Below are 21812 nucleotides of genomic sequence, written 5' to 3' on the forward strand. Positions count from 1 at the left end.
TGTTCAGCACGAGGATACGCATATGGGTATCAAAGTGTCATTGCCAACGGTCAAACGGTTCATGAGCTATGCACGTTCAAAGTTAGCATTTTAAATTGAGCGCTATAGCGCCACCATTTGGCCAATCGTCTTGGGCTTCGCATATTCACCGTTTGGCATGGCCCTCTACCAGATTACAGCGTTTCGCGAAAACCGACTGCACCATTCAGTCAGAACAGCTATTTTTGGCGGAAGGAGAAGGAGAAGAAGAAGGAGAAGGAGAAGAAAAATAAACACAAAAACAAAGAGTGACCAAAGTCACTGCGTGACTTCTTGGTCCCTAACTAGTCAAAATAATAACAAACATACAGCAATATCTTAACATTCTCTTAATAATGTCATATACCTTAAATTACTGTATACACATAAATAAACTTAGGTTACATATTCACATTAAACACAAAGACCACATACTACACAAACTACAGCCCAACATTACTATCAAACAATTCAATACAAAACAACACACAAAACGTCAACAAACAGTACCTTAGTAGCTGCATATACTTGTATGAGGAAATTGTGCTAGCTTAGTACTTTGTAGCCTATGATTCTTGTCATGCTATGAGCTATCTTGCAGATGCAAACACACTGAAACACATGGATAAAAAGCGGACTTTCTTGGTAAGTGTTACGTTAATAAACGTCTGGGCGGAAACGAGCGACCTAAACACAAAGGTTCCGCCCTAGAGAACTTTGGTTCCTACCCAAATAAAGAACTGAAAAATACTGCGCCGACTGACACAGAGGCAGTTACACTCCCACCAAAACATATCACATGTATATGATTTCCTTCAACCTTTGAGAGACAATACTGCATAGAAAAATATAAAACAATAACTTCAGTTCTTGGCTTCCCCAGAGACGATCACCTACGACTGCACCTGTAGGGAGACAGATAGAGAGAGAGGGGAGAAAAAGAGAGGCCGGAGTCTTCAGTCTGCTTCCATCAGCGTCACCGTCTTATGGATGGGCCTTTCCAGGTGGACAGGTTTGGAGATGCGCTTTCCTTTCTCATCAAGGGTTGAGTCGCTGATGAGCAACTTGAGTCTTCGCACCTTCCCATCTTTTCCTGGGTACACTTCGATGATCTTTGCCATCCTCCACTGGTTACGTGGTGTATTATCATCTTGCAGGAGTACAATATCATCGACCTTTGCATTCCTGCGATATTTGGTCCACTTCTGTCTCTGTTGGAGACTCAGGAGGTACTCCTTCTTCCATCTTGTCCAGAAGTGGTTGGATAAGAGTTGAACTCGACGCCATCTCTTGCGGAGGTATAGATCTTCCTTGACGAACTTCCCAGGAGGTGGAGCGAGTATCGTGGACTTCATGGTCAAAATGTGGTTTGGTGTCAGGGGCTCTGGACTGGATGAATCATTCAGACAATCAGTGGTCAGAGGTCTACTGTTCACTACTGCCATGACTTCATACAGGAACGTTCTTAGAGAGGAGCAGTCCAGCTGCGTAGCTGACTGTTCTAGAATGGACGTCAAGACACTTCTTATGGTGCGAATTTGTCTTTCCCAGACGCCACCCATATGACTTGAAGCTGGGGTGTTCATGATGAACTCACATCCAAGTTGCTTGAGCTCTTCCTGATCCATTTCTTTCAATGCTTCAGCAAACTCTCGTCTTGCTCCGACGAAGTTTGTTCCTTGATCACTTCTTATCCGGCGTACATTTCCACGAATGGCGATGAATGAACGCAGCGCGTTAATGAAGGCATCCGTGGTCATGTCGTCGAGCATCTCAATGTGAACCGCTCTGGAACACATGCAGGTAAGTAACAATCCATAACGCTTTAGCTCTTTCCTTCCTTCCTTTATGTAGAATGGTCCAAAACAGTCCATCCCGCAGTAGGTGAACGGAGGAGCTGTTTCCATCCTGTCCTCTGGAAGGTCTGACATTCTCTGCTGTTCAGTGCATCTTCTGAACTTCCTGCACTTAGTGCACTTGTAGATATGGGACGATACAGCCTTGCTGCAGCCTAGTATCCATATGCCATTAGATCGGAGTGCATTCATGGTCATGCCTCGTCCCTGATGGTACACTCTCTCATGGTAGTGCTTGACGAGTAAGTTTGACACATGACTGTCCTTTGGAAGAACCCCTGGATGCTTCACCTGTGGATGTAGGGCAGCATGTGTTAAGCGGCCTCCAACTCTGAGGACACCTTGGTCATCCAGGAATGGATTTAACCGGTGCAACTTATTGGCTTTGCCTTTGACTGGCGTCTCCTTGTCACTCTGGATTAACTGTATTTCTTGTGAGAAGGTTGCTTCTTGAACCATCTTGATTATGGTCAACTCCGCTTCTCTCTTTTCCTCCAAACTGCTGGCTTCACAGGACTTTGGCTGGAGCCCTTTAATTTCTTTCACATGGCGCTGGAGTCTGGCGATAGCTTTCACCATTCTGGACCAGTCTGAAAACTTGTGTAGGCGATCTAGCAGCGACTTGACTTCTTTCGCCTGGGTGTCGAGAACCTGGACCTTCTTAAGTTCAGGATCGTCACTTGTGATCTCTCCCACCTTGACGTCTCCACTTGGTAACTCCTTCTGCCAAAGAAAGTCTGGGCCTGTGAACCAGTTAGAGGATACCAATTGCTCTGCTGTGAGACCTCTTGAGGCGTGGTCTGCTGGATTCTCTTCCGAAGCCACATACCTCCATTGTGTAGACTCTGTGCTTTGTTTGATGCGCTCCACACGATTTGCCACAAATATGTGAAATCTTCTGGCTTCGTTATTGATGTAACCAAGGACAACTCTTGAATCAGTCCAGAAGACTTCTTGTAGGCACTCTACTTCTAGTTCCTTCCTGAGCATGTCACTGGTGCGGACGGCTACCACTGCTGCTGACAGCTCGAGTCTTGGTATGGTTGTGACCTTAGTAGGAGCGACTCTCGACTTTCCCATTACAAAGGAACAGTGGACTTCACTTGACGTACTCACTGCTCTGAGGTACGAGCACTCTCCATAGCCTGACTCACTGGCATCGGCGAAATGGTGGAGTTCGTAGTGTTGGACCTTGAAGCTTGATGGAACGTAGCATCTTGGAATCTTCACCTCGGCTAGATTTCGCAGGTCTTGAAGCCATCTTTCCCACAGAGGTCGTAGGTCATCAGGTAAGGTGTCATCCCAGCTGAGCTTGTCACGACACATCTGCTGCAGGATCTGCTTTCCCAACCAGATGAACGGTGCCACAAATCCAAGAGGGTCGTACACTGAAGCGACTGTGGACAGGACTCCTCTTCGGGTAAGTGGATTCTCTTTGACGATTACTCTGAACTGGAACTCATCAGAAGCCACGCACCACTGCACACCGAGTGCTCTTTCCATGTGCAGTTCACCCAGTGCCATGTCCTTGTCTTTGGCAGCTTGAGCACATTCTTTTTTTGGGATTGTGTCTATGACTTTCTTGCTGTTAGAGATGAACTTATGCAGCCGGAGTTTGCCTGTGCTGCAAAGCTCTCTTGCTTCCTTCACAAGTTGGATCGCTTGGTCTTCAGATGCTACACTTGACAATCCGTCATCAACGTAGAAGTTCCGTTGGATGAACTTTATGGTGTCTTCACTAAAGTTTCCTTGTCCTTCAGCAGTGACGTGCTTCAGTCCATAGTTGGCACAGCCAGGTGACGACACTGCACCAAACAAGTGGACCTTCATCCGATAGATGGAAGGTTGGCTTTCGAGATCTCCATTGTCCCACCAAAGGAACCGCAGGTAATCTTGGTCTTCTGCCTTAACATGGATCTGGTGAAACATGCGTTCTATGTCACACATGATTGCCACAGGACCTCTTCGGAAGCGATACAGAACTCCCACCAAGGTGTTCGTCAACTCAGGACCCGTCAGGAGGTGGTCGTTCAAGGACGTTCCTTGGTACTTGGCGGAGCAATCGAAGACAACGCTGTTGTCGATTAAATAATCGTCCAAAGATGAAGGAATGACAAAGTTCTTCAGGGTGAAGTATTGAGAATTTCTTAAGAAGATTCAGCAGAGAAACAATATACAGAGAGTGAGGAACAGGCCTCCTTGCCTGTTCCAGCAGCCCCTCCGGGCGCAAGCCTCCTCAACCCTATTCTCAGACAGTCCTTATAGTCTTGTTTTAACAGAGATGCTATACAAAATGTTCATATAAGGATCTGCGCTAAAGATAAGGGTGACACACAAATAAGTATACCTTTGCTGACAGCATGGAGGAGTCAAGTCAGCTGTTAGATTGACAGCTGCATGAATTAGACTGAGCACATTGGTGAGCAAAGAGACTTAACCACTTAAACCCCAGGGTCATTTTTAAAAAATTCGCCTGATATTACATACCCAAACTAAATCAGTTATAACTCCATAACTACAAGGCCTAGATGTACAATCTGGTTTTCTATGGATAGTTGACACCTTAAAAAATGTATATCAAGTGGAAGTTTAGTGGTGGCATCCACCAGGACAGAGTGACAGCAGATATAACACAGCAGAAATTATATTTCTTTACCTCCGCCTAAACAAAACTTGGATTTGAATGAGAATAACATCACTATACCATTTACCAGCAGGCCAAGGATGCACCTAATGTGTTCTACAACTTCTGAACTGCAGTTCCTACAAATGTGGTGTATTAGAACTGAAGTACAACAATTATACAGCCATTTTAGACATAGTTGTAATAGACGGACTCTACTCTTAGCCATTTGGATAGCAAATGTGCCCAAAGTGTGCCAAATAGATTTTTTGCCTCAAAACAGGGGATTTTCATGTAAATTCCAATTGATTTCCATTACAGATGGACAATTACACACTCTGAAGCCTTTCCCCTTCATATAAAGTATATAAATTAGTATGTTCTACCATTGTGCACTGCATAAATAGATGAAACGACACAAAATCATACTTTCATCTCCAAATGGAGTACTTTTATTCCAAACTCCATTTGTGCAAAACAAATAAAATAACATTGCAAAATTACTGCAAATAACAAAAGTCCACCCACTGTTTTTGTGCGCTTTTTATTCCTTTTTTCCCTCCCCAATTTAGTCCTTATGCCAATTGTTTCATACCCTCACACATTTCTGTGTGTTGTCACTGGTGCCAGTGGCTTTGGTACAGCCACTCTAGGGGTGAAACTCTGGTGCCAGTGGCTTTGGTACAGCAACTCTAGGGGTGAAACTCTGGTGCCAGTGGCTTTGGTACAGCCACTCTAGGGGTGAAACTCTGGTGCCAGTGGCTTTGGTACAGCCACTCTAGGGGTGAAACTCTGGTGCCAGTGGCTTTGGTACAGCCACTCTAGGGGTGAAACTCTGGTGCCAGTGGCTTTGGTACAGCCACTCTAGGGGTGAAACTCTGGTGCCAGTGGCTTTGGTACAGCCACTCTAGGGGTGAAACTCTGGTGCCAGTGGCTTTGGTACAGCCACTCTAGGGGTGAAACTCTGGTGCCAGTGGCTTTGGTACAGCCACTCTAGGGGTGAAACTCTGGTGCCAGTGGCTTTGGTACAGCCACTCTAGGGGTGAAACTCTGGTGCCAGTGGCTTTGGTACAGCCACTCTAGGGGTGAAACTCTGGTGCCAGTGGCTTTGGTACAGCCACTCTAGGGGTGAAACTCTGGTGCCAGTGGCTTTGGTACAGCCACTCTAGGGGTGAAACTCTGGTGCCAGTGGCTTTGGTACAGCCACTCTAGGGGTGAAACTCTGGTTCCAGTGGCTTTGGTACAGCCACTCTAGGGGTGAAACTCTGGTGCCAGTGGCTTTGGTACAGCCACTCTAGGGGTGAAACTCTGGTGCCAGTGGCTTTGGTACAGCCACTCTAGGGGTGAAACTCTGGTGCCAGTGGCTTTGGTACAGCCACTCTACTCTCAGCAGCTGACAGGGTTGTGCTGGGTGGTTGTCCGGCTTCCTGAGCAGGAGTCTCTCTCGTCCTTCTCCTCGCCATCAGACTAAGAAAAAATAGATACAAAATAATGACATAAGCATGAAAACAGGGAAAAAAAACAATAACAATGAGCAGTGCTAAACCACATTTTCCTTCTATTTGCTATTATCACTAATGTGTGCGGTAACAAATAACATCTTGAACCACAAACCAATATCAGTACTACCTGTACTGTACTGTAACAATCTTTACTGTACTGTACTGGAATGGACTGGACTGTAACAGACTGTACTAACAGTCTTTACTGTACTGTAACAGTCTGTACAGGACAGGACAGGACAGGACAGGACTGCAACAGGCTGTACTGTAACAGTCTTTACTGTACTGTACAATACTGTAACAGGCTTTACTGTACTCTACTGTACAGTACTGTACTGTAAGTCTTTACTGTACTGTACAATACTGTAACAATCTTTACTGTATTGTACTGTACTGTACTGTACTGTAACAGTCTTTACTGTACTCGACTGTACAGTACTGTACTCTACTGTACTGTAACATTCTTTACTGCACTGTAACAGTATTTACTGTACTGTACTTTACTGTACTGTAACATCCTTTACTGTACTGTAACAGGCTTTACTGTACTGTAACATGCTTTACTGTACTGTAACATGCTTTACTGTACTATAACAGGTGTTACTGTACTGTAACATGCTTTACTGTACTGTAACATGCTTTACTGTACTGTACTGTAACATGCGTTACTGTACTGTAACATGCTTTACTGTACTGTAACATGCGTTACTGTACTGTAACAGGCTTTACTGTACTGTACTGTACTGTACTGTACTTTACTGAACCTGACTGTGTACTGTACTGAACCTGACTGTGTACTGTACTGAACCTGACTGTGTACTGTACTGAACCTGACTGTGTACTGTACTGGAGAACTGGACCTGTCTGTACTGTAACAGGCTTTACTGTACTGTACTTTACTGAACCTGACTGTGTACTGTACTGAACCTGACTGTGTACTGTACTGAACCTGACTGTGTACTGTACTGGAGAACTGGACCTGTCTGTACTGTAACAGGCTTTACTGTACTGTACTGTACTGTACTGTACTGAACCTGACTGTGTACTGTACTGAACCTGACTGTGTACTGTACTGAACCTGACTGTGTACTGTACTGGAGAACTGGACCTGTCTGTACTGTAACAGGCTTTACTGTACTGCAACAGGCTTTACTGTACTGTACTGTACTGAACCTGACTGTGTACTGTACTGTAGTTGTCGAATGTTATCAGGTCAGAATCATCATGACTGGCTCTGTTTATTCACAGGCATTTATCTACATGGTCTGTCAAAACGGACGCCATTACAGTTACATTGCCGACAAAATAATAATTATCAACTAAATAATAAATAATTACATTCAATAACTAATTTCATAACTGAAATACTTACACAAAGACTGAAGTGGATCGAGTCCTAAAACATTGTTGAGAGGAACGCTTCGGTTTACTCCAGGCGCAGCGCGTCGCTTCTTGTTGTTGTGCTCAATCAGTGCTGCGTCACAGAGGCTGCGCGTCATGGACCCAGATTGAAATCAGCCTTGGGCCTGTGTGCGCAGTCACCTATTTTGGCCATGCTTGTGGCTATGAGAACATATGACCCACCCTTGGAAAGCTCTAGGCCTATAGAATTGATCCATCACAACCAAACTTGACTCAGCCCAAATACCTCGTCGTCCAATGGGATGACAGTGGCAGTAGTCCCACAGCAGTGATTCGACATCACCCACTGTCTATCAGCTTTTTTTTTCATGCGAAGGCTCAAACTGGAATTCCAAGTATGGAAATGACGCGTAAGGACTTGTATTATAGGAATCAGGACAGTAAAGGGGTCTTTGTGTAGTTTTGGATGGATTACCACGGCCAAAATGGACTACAAATGTCGGAGATCTTTTTTTTGGGAAACAGAGTTTGCTTACATTTCCGACGCTGGAGAGCACAGTTTACATCGTATCAAGACATGGTTGGTCTCATTTGAAAGAGCAGAATGTCCTCTTGCGTTTCAACACCAAGGTTGTTTGGCTAGCGTACTGGGAAGTGATTCTACCCGAGTTTGAATGTTGGTTGTTCTTATATTCCTGGCGTATGCAAATATTGTACACTATTTTTAAAATAATTATAAATTATACTAATGTATGGATGAAAAATACAATGGCAGCTGATTATATATGCTGTAGGTCCCCTGTAAAGGAATCAACATTGAAATTGTAGTTTGATTTAGTCTCTATTGATTTATTGACCTCTGAACAAAGTGTAACTGGCTATGGGAAGCCGGCTTCCCATATGGGGCTTAAGTGGTTAATGGAAGGGAGATAAATACACAATAATGCATATATTTGGCACTGTAGTTGGCATTCTAAATCTCCCATTACAATCCACAGTTTTTTGTTTTTGTAAATTAAAAATCAAATATTAATTTACATGCCACAGGAGATTTATAGAATGACAAATTAATAAACATTAAAGCAAGTACATGTTGATACAGCTATCTATTACTATTTTATTTTTATATATCATCACGTGGAATTTGCTAAATGGAATTGGCATCACTCAGGAAATTCACTTCATGGAAATAAAAATAATTACTCGCCACATGGAATTTTTTCCTCACGTGGTGCAGTATTTAGATACAGATAGGTATGAAACATATCACATGAAACACATTGAAGAGACAGGAACTATTTGATTTACGTAAGCTCACTAGATTCGATTTTTTGCAGATCTCACCCCGAAGATAAATAGTTATGTCCTTTCTCTCTGTTTTCAGTTGACCCACAAGTCTATTTGGTTAATGTGTCTTCCAGCAATCTCCATTGGGCTGGTGGTTCCAATGTTCAATGGCTCCCACATGAGTGTGTGCATGTGTATCTGTGGCTTGGTCTCCTGCTGTGGCAAAGTCTCTTGGTGTCATTCATGGTGTCGATTTTGTCACCTCCGTTGGTGCATGGTGACAGCATTGACCAAGTTGGTGCTGCTGCTCTCATGGCTCCTCTGTAGGCACTTGAAGCTTGTAGGTTCTTGTGTCATGGTGTAGCAGACATTGCTGGTGAAAAGCATATCTCTGCTAATCATCACTGGCTGTTGAAATTAGTCCTTGGCTTGCAGTCATCACAGAATTATTGTCAATCTGTGAGGTTTCAATCTTGTAGACTTGCTCAATCTTGTAGAGTCTTGTAGAGTTGATGATCAGTTCTTGTTGATTCTGCATAGCTTGCTTCTGTGGTCATCTCGTCTTTGTCCATCTGGAGAAATCCCTTCATCTTTGAGTTCTTTAAAATGAAGTGTTTGCTGTTGATTACAGCAAAGCATTCATCGCATCCTCGTCGCCATATGTTGTCGATTAAATAATCGTCCAAAGATGAAGGAATGACAAAGTTCTTCAGGGTGAAGTATTGAGAATTTATTAAGAAGATTCAGCAGAGAAACAATATACAGAGAGTGAGCCTCCTTGCCTGTTCCAGCAGCCCCTCCGGGCGCAAGCCTCCTCAACCCTATTCTCAGACAGTCCTTATAGTCTTGTTTTAACAGAGATGCTATACAAAATGTTCATATAAGGATCTGCGCTAAAGATAAGGGTGACACACAAATAAGTATAAATAAGAGACGACGACTCTATCTCTTGGTCAGAGTTCAAGAGGACAATGACTGAGGGGAAGAAGCTGTTTCTGGATCTGGTGGTTGAAGTCTTGAGGCATCTGTAGCCTTTTCTCCTCTGTGAATGGGAGGGGTGGAACAGTCTGTTGTTGGGGTGGGAGGCATCCTTGATGATGCTGAGGGCTTTAGACTGGCAGCGTTGTTTGTGGATGGACTCAATAGATGGTAATGAGGAACCTATAATGCGCTGTGTAGTTTTCACCACCTTCTGTAGTGATTTCCGCTCTGCCACAGTACAGTTTCCGTACCAAGCGGTGATACAGTAGGTCAATGTACTTTCAATGGTGCCCCGGTAAAAGTTTTCCAGAGTCTGGTGGGATAGCTTGACTTTCCTTAGTCTCCGCAAGAAAAAGAGACGCTGGTGGGCCTTCTTTATGAGGGATGATGTGTTTAGGGTCTAGGAGAGGTCTTCAGATATGTGGACCCCCAGGAACTTGAAGCTGGTGACACGCTCCACCTCCACACCATCGATGAGGATCGGAGCATGCTGCCCCCCTCTGCTCCGTCTGAAGTCCACAACCAGCTCCTTTGTCTTGGAGGTGTTAACTCTTTGAGAGTTTCAAGGATTTCTATACAGTTTGTAGACTTCTCTATGGAAAAATGGCGTTTTTGAATGATTTATTGAAAATTCTCTGCTGTGAATGTGTGACAACGAAAGACCTTCAGAGAAAGCTTGGCTTGTCTGCTTCCAGGAAAAAAATGAACTGAGTTGATAAAATGTTTAGTTTGTGTGTTGGAAGCCATTTAAAAGAGCCTGCATTTACACTGGGTAGTGTTTCTAGGACAACAAAAAAAGTTATGCCCGGTTGAAGTTTTATTTTCTAAATAACTTTTTTTCTGCTGGGCGTACATAGCCATGCAATATCTCATTTTAAAGGGTGAGTTGTCTAGTTCAATTAAAATAAAATAAAAAGTTTCTCACATGTACCACTGTAGATATTTTGCCATCTATAAATAGCATGGTCAGTCATGATCAATCTGACCTATCCAGCTAAAAGTCCCCCTAGCTCTGAAATGGAACATCATATAAACTCAATTCTTTTTTGGGGTAAAATTAGACATTCTAACGCACATTTTGATATATACCATGTTTACATAGTCTTACCAGTACCTTGTCTATTCATGCATGTATCTCAAAAACCTGTTGTGAAGAAACAGTTTTGATAAAAAACACATCCAAGGACATTGTTTTTGATATGACTTTGTGCCCATGATATGTATCAAAATATAGACTTGAATGTATACTGTATTATAACAAAAAAATTGGGTTCTTACCATCTACCGTTACAGAGTAAATCACAGTTGAAACTCGCTTAGTCAAACCATAAACCTCAGAATAGTGAACAAAATAGCCATGACAGGTCTAACTCATTGTAAAAGCTTGTCTTTTATTTTTTATGACTAACATAATACAATTATAATAAATATTACAGAAAATAAATAGGCCTACATACAAAACAGTTGTCCCCAAACTCCCCAGTGTCCCCAAACCACTGCATTCCAGTTGTTCTTGACGGTGTGTGTGTGTGTAGGCTAAATTAAAAAAAAAAAACAACTGAAATGAATGAATGCATCCGGTTCAGTGTCGGAGAACTCCATCGTAGTCTTGACTCTTCGTCTTCATCATCATCATCATCATCATCATCATCATCATCATCATCATCCTCCTCCTCCTCCTCCTCATCTGATGCCAGTTCTAAATATATAAAAATAAACATTTAGCTGTAGTCAGCCCGGCCAATAGCCAGTTGGGGGGGGGGGGACGTAGGCTATCTGACATCATCGTCATCATCATCATCACACGGAGACACACTAAACAATGTACAATCATGATTGTGTACAATATACAATGAATGCAATTATCATGCAAGCTCAGACGTCAATGAAACGTCATACAGATCTTATATAATACGCTACTGTTAGCTTCACTCCCCGTCCCCCCTCCGATCCTTGTAGCAAGGTCATCATAACCAACCACGCGTTGCTTCAGTAAACGATGCATGTTTGTTCTCCGTCTTTGTAGACAGTAAATAAAAAGGAGCGAACATTACTCTAAAGATCAGATCGCCTATACGGCACGCTACAATATAAAATACTTGTACTGCCATGCGTGCATGCCTGCTACGATACATTTGTACTGCAACAACCAACCGATCGACACCAACCCCCCCTCCAACCATTAGCCAGCACCAATGCACCGACCAACACCATTAGCCAGCACCTTTGGTGCTGGCTAATGGCTGGGGGCCATCGTGGTGAGTCATTCTGGCGTCATGATCTGACTAGTAGTAGTAATTATCCAAGCATCTATTTGTAGCGATCATCTTATGATTTCTGATCACTATAGAAGGGCATTTTCTACAATAAGATTACCTCAAAACATTCCGGGTTGATCGTCTTCTTCAATGGTTTCCCGGTATAGCTCATCGGACGACGATGGGGAGACAATGAAAAAAGGAGGGAGGGAGCAGCGAGTCTCGCTGTAAGCACTGGACCAGGGCTACTCCGCCTGGAGAAGGCGACTGGGACGCGTATGGATCAATACTACTACCACAAAACTCGCTCAAATAAATAGTACTGCTTTAAACTTTTTCTGCTAGAAAATCGCTCGGGCGAGACGGCAAAACAGGCAAAGCAATGAAAACTATGAAGACTCCCTCTGCCCCCACTGTTTACAGGGGGTGGGACCAGCTTCCAATGGCAACACGTACACGTGTGTCACGTGACACGGGTTTTCTGGGTAATGTAGTTGGAATATAAGCTCAGGAATTTAAACAGCGCTTCGGAGCATATTAATATGTTTAGATTCATCAAAAACTGTGAAGACGCCAATTGGCGTCATTGATCATTTACGGAATTCTGATGAAGACGCCAATTGGCGTCTTTCATCTTCTAAGGGTTAAGGGCGAGGTTGTTCTCTGCGCACCACCTCACCTGGTGTTGTACTTCCTCCATATAGGCGCGTTCGTCGTTGTTCTTGATAAGGCCAATCACTGTAGTGTCGTCTGCGAACTTGATGACATGGTTTGAGGCATGTGCAGGTGTGCAGTCGAAAGTGAAGAGGGAGTATAGGAGGGGGCTCAGGACACAACCCTGCGGGAGACCAGTGTTCAGGGTGATGGTTGAGGAGGTGAGGTTGCCTATCCTGACCTGCTGGGGTCTGTTCACAAGGAAGTCAAGGATCCAGTTACAGAGCAGGGGGTCAATGTCAAGGTCGGTAAGTTTCTTAATCAGTTTGGAGGGGATGATTGTGTTGAATGCTGAGCTAAAGTCTATGAATAGCATTCTCACACAGGAGTTGACAGTATCCAGGTGAGAGATGGTGAAGTGTAGGGCTGTAGCAATGGCGTCCTCCGTGCTCCTGTTTTCCCGAAAGGCAAACTGGAACTGGTCTAGGGTTTGTGAGATGGTGGATTTCACATGAGCCAGGACCAGCCTCTCGAAACACTTCATTATGATGGAGGTGAGTGCGACAGGGCGGAAATCATTCAGCCTTTCAGCAGAGGGGTGCTTCGGTACCGGTACGATGGTGGTGGTTTTAAAGCACATAGGAACAATTGCTTGGGTCAGGGACAGGTTGAAAATGTCAGTCAGAACCCCGGATAGCTGTACAGCACAGGCCTGGAGAACCCGACCAGGGATTCCGTCAGGCCCAGCAGCCTTCCGTGCATTTGTCCTGCACAGTACCGCCTGCACGTCAGTGGTGGTGAGTATGAGGGGCTGGTGATTTGTAGGGAGGACAGCTTTGGTGGCTGTCTCCATGTTCTCCCTATCAAAGCGAGCATAAAAAGTATTCAGCTCGTCAGGGAGGGAGGTGTCACTGGACAGAGGTGAAGCTTTAGTGGATTTATAGTTTGTAATAGCCTGTATACCTTGCCACATGCGCCGGGAGTCGGAGTTGTTAGCGAAGTGCTCCTCAATCCTCAGCTTGTGGTCATGCTTGGCCCTCTTGATGCCCCGTTTCTAAATCTCCCATTACAGGGTTAACTGGGGTGGCATTAGATTTTCTTCGTACCTGTCGGGGAGAAGTGTGGCTGTCACTGTTGACAGCTATGTGCTATGTGCTCAGCTCCCCTGACCTGCGGGGTCCCCCAGGGCTCCATACTCAGTCCTATTCTGTTTTCTTTATATATGCTCCCCCTCGGCAACCTTATCAATAGCTTTGAAGGCATTTCCTACCATTGCTACGCGGATGACACTCAGCTATATCTCTCCTTCAAACAAAACAACCTCAATAAACTCACCGTCATGCACGACTGCTTATCTGCCATTAACAACTGGATGGCTCACAATTTTCTACAACTCAACCCTGATAAAACGGAAATACTCATCATAGGCCCAGAGACCTCTTCAAACGCAATTCAGCTGTCCCTCGGTCCACTCGCATCAAACGTTAAATCTGTAGCAAAGAACCTGGGTGTGTATTTTGACAACCATATGAACCTCGAGTTCCACGTTAAGAAAATGACCCAATCCTGCTTCTTTCATCTGCGCAACATCGCTAAAATCAAATATATTCTCTCACCTCAAGACCTGGAAAAAATCATGCACGCTTTCATATCCTCCCGACTGGACTATTGCAATGCACGACCCACTACAGCCTCTGGAGGAGGCTGATGTTCGTCTGTCATTTCTGCACACCAACACCAGGAAAGCAGCAGGACCGGACGAGATCCCAGGGCGAGTCCTCAAAGCCTGCGCAATACAGCTGGCCGGTGTCTTCACAGACATTTTCAACCAATCTCTCTGTGAGAGCAAAGTACCATCATGCTTTAAAACAGCAATCATTGTCCCAGTCCCTAAAAAAGGCAAAGTAACTGGGTTAAATGACTGGAGACCAGTCGCCCTCACACCCATTGTGAGCAAATGCTTTGAAAAACATGTCAGAAAGATGATCAACAGCAAGCTGCCACCCACACTGGACCCCCTGCAATTTGCCTACCATCAGAACAGATCCACGGACGACGCCATTGCAACATCACTCCACACCACCCTCTCACACCTTGAGAAGGAGAAGTCTTATGTGAGAATGCTCTTCATTGACTATAGTTCAGCGTTCAACACCATTATCCCCCTCAAACTAGACTTCAAGCTAAAGCGCCTGGGTCTAAACTCAAACCTTTGCAGCTGGATCCTCAACTTCCTGTCAGAGCGCCGTCAGGTGGTGCGGATGGGAACAAAGTTCTCTGCCCCCCCTGACCCTCAGCACAGGAGCCCCTCAAGGATGCGTTTTGAGCCCCCTTCTCTACTCCCTGTACACCCACGACTGCGTGGCTTTGTTCAACTCAAACCAAGTGGTCAAGTTTGCAGACGACACCACAGTCATAGGCTTGATCACGGATGACGACGAAACAGCTTACAGGAAGGAAGTAGAAAACCTGGCACAATGGTGTCAAGAGAACAACCTGGCTCTCAACATTGAAAAAACAAAAAAGCTGATCTTTGACTACAGGAGGCCTCCCAGAGATCACTCTCCTATCCAGATCGGAGGTGCTGCAGTGGAAAGGGTCAGAGTTCAAATTCCTGGGAGTGCACATTACTGAGGACCTCACCTGGGCAGTGCAGACAGAGCGGGTGGTGAAGAAAGCACAACAACGCCTCTTCTTTCTCAGGAAACTGAAGAAAGCTGGAATGGGTCCAAAAGTTCTAAGAGCTATCTACAGAGGCACCACAGAGAGCATCCTGACTGGTTGCTTCACGGCCTGGTATGGCAACTGCTCTGACCTAAACCGCAAAGCATTGCAAAGGGTTGTGCGGACAGCCGAACGCATCAGCAGATGTGCTCTCCCCCCTATCCAAGCCCTGTACGATGAACGCTGTGTCAGCAAAGCTCGAGGAATAATGAAGGACCCAAGTCATCCCAACCGCAGTCTGTTTGAGATGCTACCACATGGGAAGCGGTTTCGCAGTCTCAAAGCCACTGGAAATAGACTGCAAAAAAGCTTCTTTCCCCGAACAATCAGATACATGAACGAACCAAAGCGTATCAGGGAAAAGGAAAACGCTAGCACCCCTCCGCACCTTTTGCCCTTTGCCCTCGCACTATTGAGCACGAAATGCACCTCTCTAAAACTATGTTGTTGTATATTTATATTGCACATAGTCTACTGTGAAGTTAAAAAATAATAATAATAAAATAATACTATAATAATAATAATTGTCCTACAAGGAAAACATGCACATGTACATATGATACTCTTTTTCTACTCTTGTTTGCTCTTTTTTGCACTCTATATTCTATTTTGTTTGCTGTGTTTTGCTGTTTTGATGTCGTATTATATTTTTGCTGCTGCATTGTCTGAAGGAAGCCAAACAAATAAGTTTTACTCTTATGTACCTGTACACAAGATGTAACAATAAAGCACAACCTTGACCTTGATGCACTCTACACCACTCTTAGCCGCTCATCACTATCCCGACTTCAACTAATACAAAACTCCGCAGCCAGAATCCTCACAAACACAAACCGCAGGGCATATATAACTCCAGTATTAGCCACACTACACTGTCTCCCTATTAAAGCCAGAATTGATTTTAAAATACTTTTAATTACTTTTAAAGCTCTACATGGGCTGGCCCCGCTGTATATCATCGACCTACTACCTCCTAAAACCAATGTCAGACCCCTCAGATCCTCCAACAAAGGTCTGCTAGAAATACCCGCGTCCAAGTTGAAAACGAAGGGTGACCGGGCTTTCGCTGTGGTAGCTCCTACCCTATGGAATGCCTTGCCCCTGGCATTGAAAAATGCTGAATCAGTTGACTGTTTTAAGAGACTCCTAAAGACTAATTTATTCCACAAATATTTCTCCCATGTACCTTTGACCTGATTCATTTTATAGCCCTATGTCTTTGTTCTGCCTTTTTGTTTTTGTTTTGCTCATTTATATTGTCACAACTGTGTTTCTATTTGTTTTTACTGTGTCAATTGTTCAGCACCTTGTAGCTTTGCTTCGAAAGGTGCTTTATAAATAAAATGTACTTACTTACTTACTATACTATACTATTCAAATGCAAAATTATAATCAATACAAACAAAATATGTCTTCTAACATCTTTACTTGGACAAGTAAGTAAATGATCTTGTCCAAATCACAAGTGGCTCAAAAATGTAAGGTCAAGCCCTGAAAACTGTCTTTGATTAGAAATGGAGAAGATGATGTTCCTCCAAAAATGCAAAGTTCAAACATTAAAGGTTTTTCTCTCTTTGTGTCTTTTTTTTCTAGCCGTCTCGCACCTCCCTGTGTGTAAAGAGGAGGTTTTCACTGAACAACCGGAGAGGAGCTCCAGTCTGGTCCAGGAGGAACCACAACCACCACAGATTAAAGAGGAACAAGAGGAGCTACTTCAAAGACCAATGGATGCTGATGGGTCAACGTTGACATTACTAGCAGTGAAAAGTGAAGATGATCATGATGATGAAAACAGAGAGACACAGCCTGTAGCCGGCACCTCAACTCAACACATGAAAACACAAGCTGATGTAGAGGACTGTGGAACATCACAACCAACTAGTGACGACCAGCTCCTCTCTTCACACTGTTCTGAATCTGACACTGAAGACAGTGATGAGTGGGAGGAGACCAGTGAAGATCAGTCAACTTTAAACACACTGCAATCACACAAGACACCACATGTGGAAGGACAAAGATTGTCTTTGAGCAGCAAGCTGTCCAAGAACCTTAAATCATCAAAACATACTCACTCCATGAGGAGCCACACAGGGAAGAAACGCTTTAGTTGCACAGACTGTGGCAAGTGTTTTAATGGTAAGGAAGATCTGACGAGGCACACAAGGATTCATACAGGGGAAAAGCCCTGCACTTGTACAGTTTGTGGTAAAGGCTTTATTCAGAGTGTTCATCTAAAAACACACATGAGGACTCATACAGGGGAAAAGCCCTTTACTTGTAACGTGTGTGGTAAAGGCTGTCGTAACATCGGTAATCTAAAAACACACATGAGGACTCATACAGGGGAAAAGCCCTTTACTTGTAACGTGTGTGGTAAAGGCTTTGCTCAGGGTGTTAATCTAAAAACACACATGATGACTCATACAGGGGAAAAGCCCTTTACTTGTAATGTGTGTGGTAAAGGCTTTATTCAGAGTGGTGATCTAAAATCACACATGAGGACTCATACAGGGGAAAAGCCCTTTACTTGTAACGTGTGTGGTAAAGGCTTTGCTCAAAGTGTTGCTCTAAAAAAACACATGAGGACTCATACAGGGGAAAAGCCCTTTACTTGTAACGTGTGTGGTAAAGGCTTTATTCAGAGTGGTGATCTAAAATCACACATGAGGACTCATACCGGGGAAAAGCCCTTTACTTGTAACGTGTGTGGTAAAGGCTTTGCTCAAAGTGTTGCTCTAAAAAAACACATGAGGACTCATACAGGGGAAAAGCCCTTTACTTGTAACGTGTGTGGTAAAGGCTTTGCTCAGGGTGTTAATCTAAAAACACACATTATGACTCATACAGGGGAAAAGCCCTTTACTTGTAACGTGTGTGGTAAAGGCTGTCTTAACATCGGTAATCTAAAAACACACATGAGGACTCATACAGGGGAAAAGCCCTTTACTTGTAGCGTGTGTGGTAAAGGCTTTGCTCTGTGTTTTAATCTAAAAACACACATGAGGACTCATACAGGGGAAAAGCCCTTTACTTGTAATGTGTGTATTAAAGGCTTCATTCATAGTGGTGATCTAAAAAACCACATGAGGACTCATACAGGTGAAAAGCCCTTTACTTGTAACGTGTGTGGCAAAGGCTTTGCTTTGAGTGGTCATCTAAAAACACACATGAGGACTCATACAGGGGGAAAGCCCTTTACTTGTAACGTGTGTGGTAAAGCCTTTGCTAGGAGTGCTACTCTAAAATCACACACAAGGACTCATGAAAGGGGAAAGCCCATAGACACATGAGGACTCATACAGGGAGGAAACCCTTTAGTTGCAGTTAGTGCCAAATGCTTGGGTCAAAATGCACATCTGAGTATAATGAGGAGGAATCATACAGGGAAGAAGTGGTTAGTTGTAATAGTAATAAATGCACATTTTCCCCATGAACCCATTTCAGTTGACACATGATATAACATCATTCATTCTATTCCAGGATGACAATGACCGATAGATACTAAAGAAGTGGAATCACATAATCTGACAATAGAGCGTCACAGTCCCGCCCCTTTCAGAACGAAGAGGGCACCAGAAGATAAGTTCCCATTAATTTCCCCATAGACATATCAAAACGTATTTATTTAAAGACCTTTTAAGCCTCGGATAAAAAAACTCAGATTGTGACAAATCATGACAATGACAACATGTTGGTCCGGACAAATAATTAGAAATAAGAAAAACTCAAAGTGTTACCCTCCCCTTTTTTTTCTTCTAATTTGTTTGGCCCAATTCTTTTTTGTTTATTGTTATTATTTGTCACCATCCGAATTTAAAGACCACCACAATTTAGTTTCTTGTTATCTTTTTGTATGTAAAACCTATATAAACATGGCAGAGAAAGTTTTTGTCTTTGGTAGATTATTTCTCTATGGTAACACTGTTTAATTATACCGTTGGATGTTTCAGACGTTATACCTTTATACGTTTGGAAACTCAAAACAATTCAATGGCAACAGAAGGTTTGGCATTGGCAGAGATTTGTCACATTTGTTGTGGGTGTATCCCACACATACTAGCATGTTCATTGTCAGCGTGTAGATTCATAAACCAAGTGTGATGCTATGTTATCACATTTTCCTGCACATTAGATTTGTTTCTATAGTATTAGTTAAATGTGTTTTATAAATATTGAACCAATGTTAAGTACTAACAAGAGCTTGTGACTAAATAAATAACTATTTTGCGTTGGAATGAAGGTTCTTTCATATTCTGCAAACTGCCTACAACTGCTACAGTTTTTCTCATTTATTTTTTCTTTAACCTGTACTACCTATACTCAAGGTATTAATAATATTATAAGTGCTGAGTCCTCATTCTTTTCCTCCGTTATGTTTGTTTAGTCCGACTAGCTCCAGGTATCTAGACTCTTCCTTATCGCTGTAATGGCAGCTCTGCTAACACAGTCTATACAGAGTATCTGGTATTTTTGTAACCTCCAAAAGAAAAACTAAAAACAAGAAAAATATATATTATGAGACCATCACTGCGTCAAATGTAATTCAAAAAATGTAAAATGTTACATTAAATATACAATATTCAAAATTGGCCAAATCGTCACCTATCTAAGAAAGGATTATAAATAAATGTTCACAATATGGAACAGTGTCAAACAAGATGTAATGACTCAAATCCTACTGCTTGGCAGGGTGGGGGCGTGTGCCCCATTTAAAATATATATTATTTTGGGGGGGTGTCCCTAGTTCAAACATGATTTTTTGGGGGTGTCTCCAGTTCAGTTATTAAGGGGCCAAGCTAAATGGCCTATGGTCCCTTATTGTAGTTGTCTGTTTTTAAGGGGCCGTGCCCGAAGTGCGTGGCCCCTTAAAACAAAATTTCTGGCTTAACCGTGCAGTCGGTTTTCGTGAAACTTGGCAATATGGTAGAGGGGTATGCTAAACGGTGAGAATGCAAAGCCCACGGCCATTGGTCAAAGGGTGGCGCTATAGCACTCAATCATTAGCACTCAAATGCAAAATTTGAACAGGTATAGCTCCGTTTGACCGTCAATAATAAAACTTGGATAGACATGTGCGTCTCCTCATGTCGAACAACTTTCGTGTTCTGACTTTTGACCTCTGACCCTGGCTAATGCTGCATTCACATGGAATCAGGCAAGCAGTAGATCAGGCAAACCGTAAGTCATTTTAGTGGATGGGAGCAGGACGGTAAACGGAACAGGACGGCACGGCAGACCGGCAGCGGCAGCCGGCATCAATGTTAAAATATTTAATCTTTTTACACATACATACATTAGTTTGTTCATAATGGGTGTTCTTGTATGTCTGGGTCTTGGGGAGACCAATGCTCAGTGTTTTATCACAGTGTGTGTGTGTGTGTGTGTGTGTGTGTGTGTGTGTGTGTGTGTGTGTGTGAGAGAATGGCCTGCCCAACATGGCCCTTTTCATTTTTACATGGTAATGAGAACGCAGACCTATTGCTTATTTTACGGTCCAATGACATGGACCAAGTGAAACACCTTTCCTCAATGCACTACATTCCTGGTGTGAAATGGCACGAGGGATCCCCACAAAAACACCACCCCAAAGACCGACAGATGTGCCGTTTTGTGGGCTTTGAGCACCTGTCCCCTCAGTGCTCTCTGCACGGCCCTGCAGTAATATATATGTTACGGATCTCACTGTAGGTTCTGGGCACTGTAGGTTCTGGGGGTTTCTTGGGGCCTAAAGCCCCAGTCATAGTCCAAATGTAGGTGAAGAGGTGACCTCTTCACCAGAACGGTGGTTTTGATGGAGCTGCTCATAGTCCATCACCGTGCTCATATCTCCTACCCTCCAAATTCGTCCATTGTTTCCCTCTGCTTTCTCTCTACTGCCTATCTGCCTCTCTTTTATTTCATTCTGGTCGTTTTCTGTTCCTTTCCTATTCTATTTCTGCCATGTCTCTATTATTTCATGCCTTTGTTCTGTCGTTCTCCTGTTGCTCAGTTTCGGGAGTTTGTTTGCTTTTACGTCGGGAGCTTAGCTCGCAGCAGAGCCGCACTGGGCAGTGCTGTCGACTCCTGTGTCCTCCTGGCCGTGACGAATGTCTGTGTGTGTGGAGACAGAGGAGCGGGGAGGCGGGGGAACGGGAGGAGCTGCGGCAGGCAGTGTAAGATAACTAGTTTGCGTTGTGTGCTGGCTATACTGCGAGCCTGCAAACCCCACCTCCCCGTTCCTCTGTCCCCCCACACACTCGTCATGGCCAGGAGGACAGCACTGCCCGGCTTTTACTCCGTGGTTGTTTTGCGAGCCTATCTTCAAATATCCTATGTATAAAACAGGTTAAATGTAAATGGTCATTGTTATGCTATATGAACCACGATGTTGACCCACGCACACACACACACACACACACACACACACACACACACACACACACACACACACACACACACACACACACACGCACACTAACCCAGCCACAAGGACAAGGTAGAGTGAACAAGGATGAGTACGCAAACATCACATAGACGCCTTAACAGACAGCATCACACTGATAAGCTA

General features: G+C 43.8%; 1 protein-coding gene across 1 annotated transcript in view; it reads left to right on the forward strand.

The window, feature by feature from the left end:
• Window positions 1–21421, forward strand: part of LOC306919234 (uncharacterized protein) — a gene marked incomplete at its 3' end in the record, with an annotated part of 27901 nt that extends 6480 nt beyond the window's left edge. The window contains exons 2-3 of the mRNA XM_079532054.1: window positions 16859–17710; window positions 21255–21421. Coding sequence (XP_079388180.1) covers window positions 16859–17710; window positions 21255–21421 — 1019 coding nt within the window. The remainder of the gene's footprint in view (window positions 1–16858; window positions 17711–21254) is intronic.
• Window positions 21422–21812: the final 391 nt, after the last annotated feature.

Source organism: Electrona antarctica (assembly GCF_951216825.1).
Source record: "Electrona antarctica genome assembly, contig: scaffold_25, whole genome shotgun sequence".
NCBI lineage: Eukaryota > Metazoa > Chordata > Actinopteri > Myctophiformes > Myctophidae > Electrona > Electrona antarctica.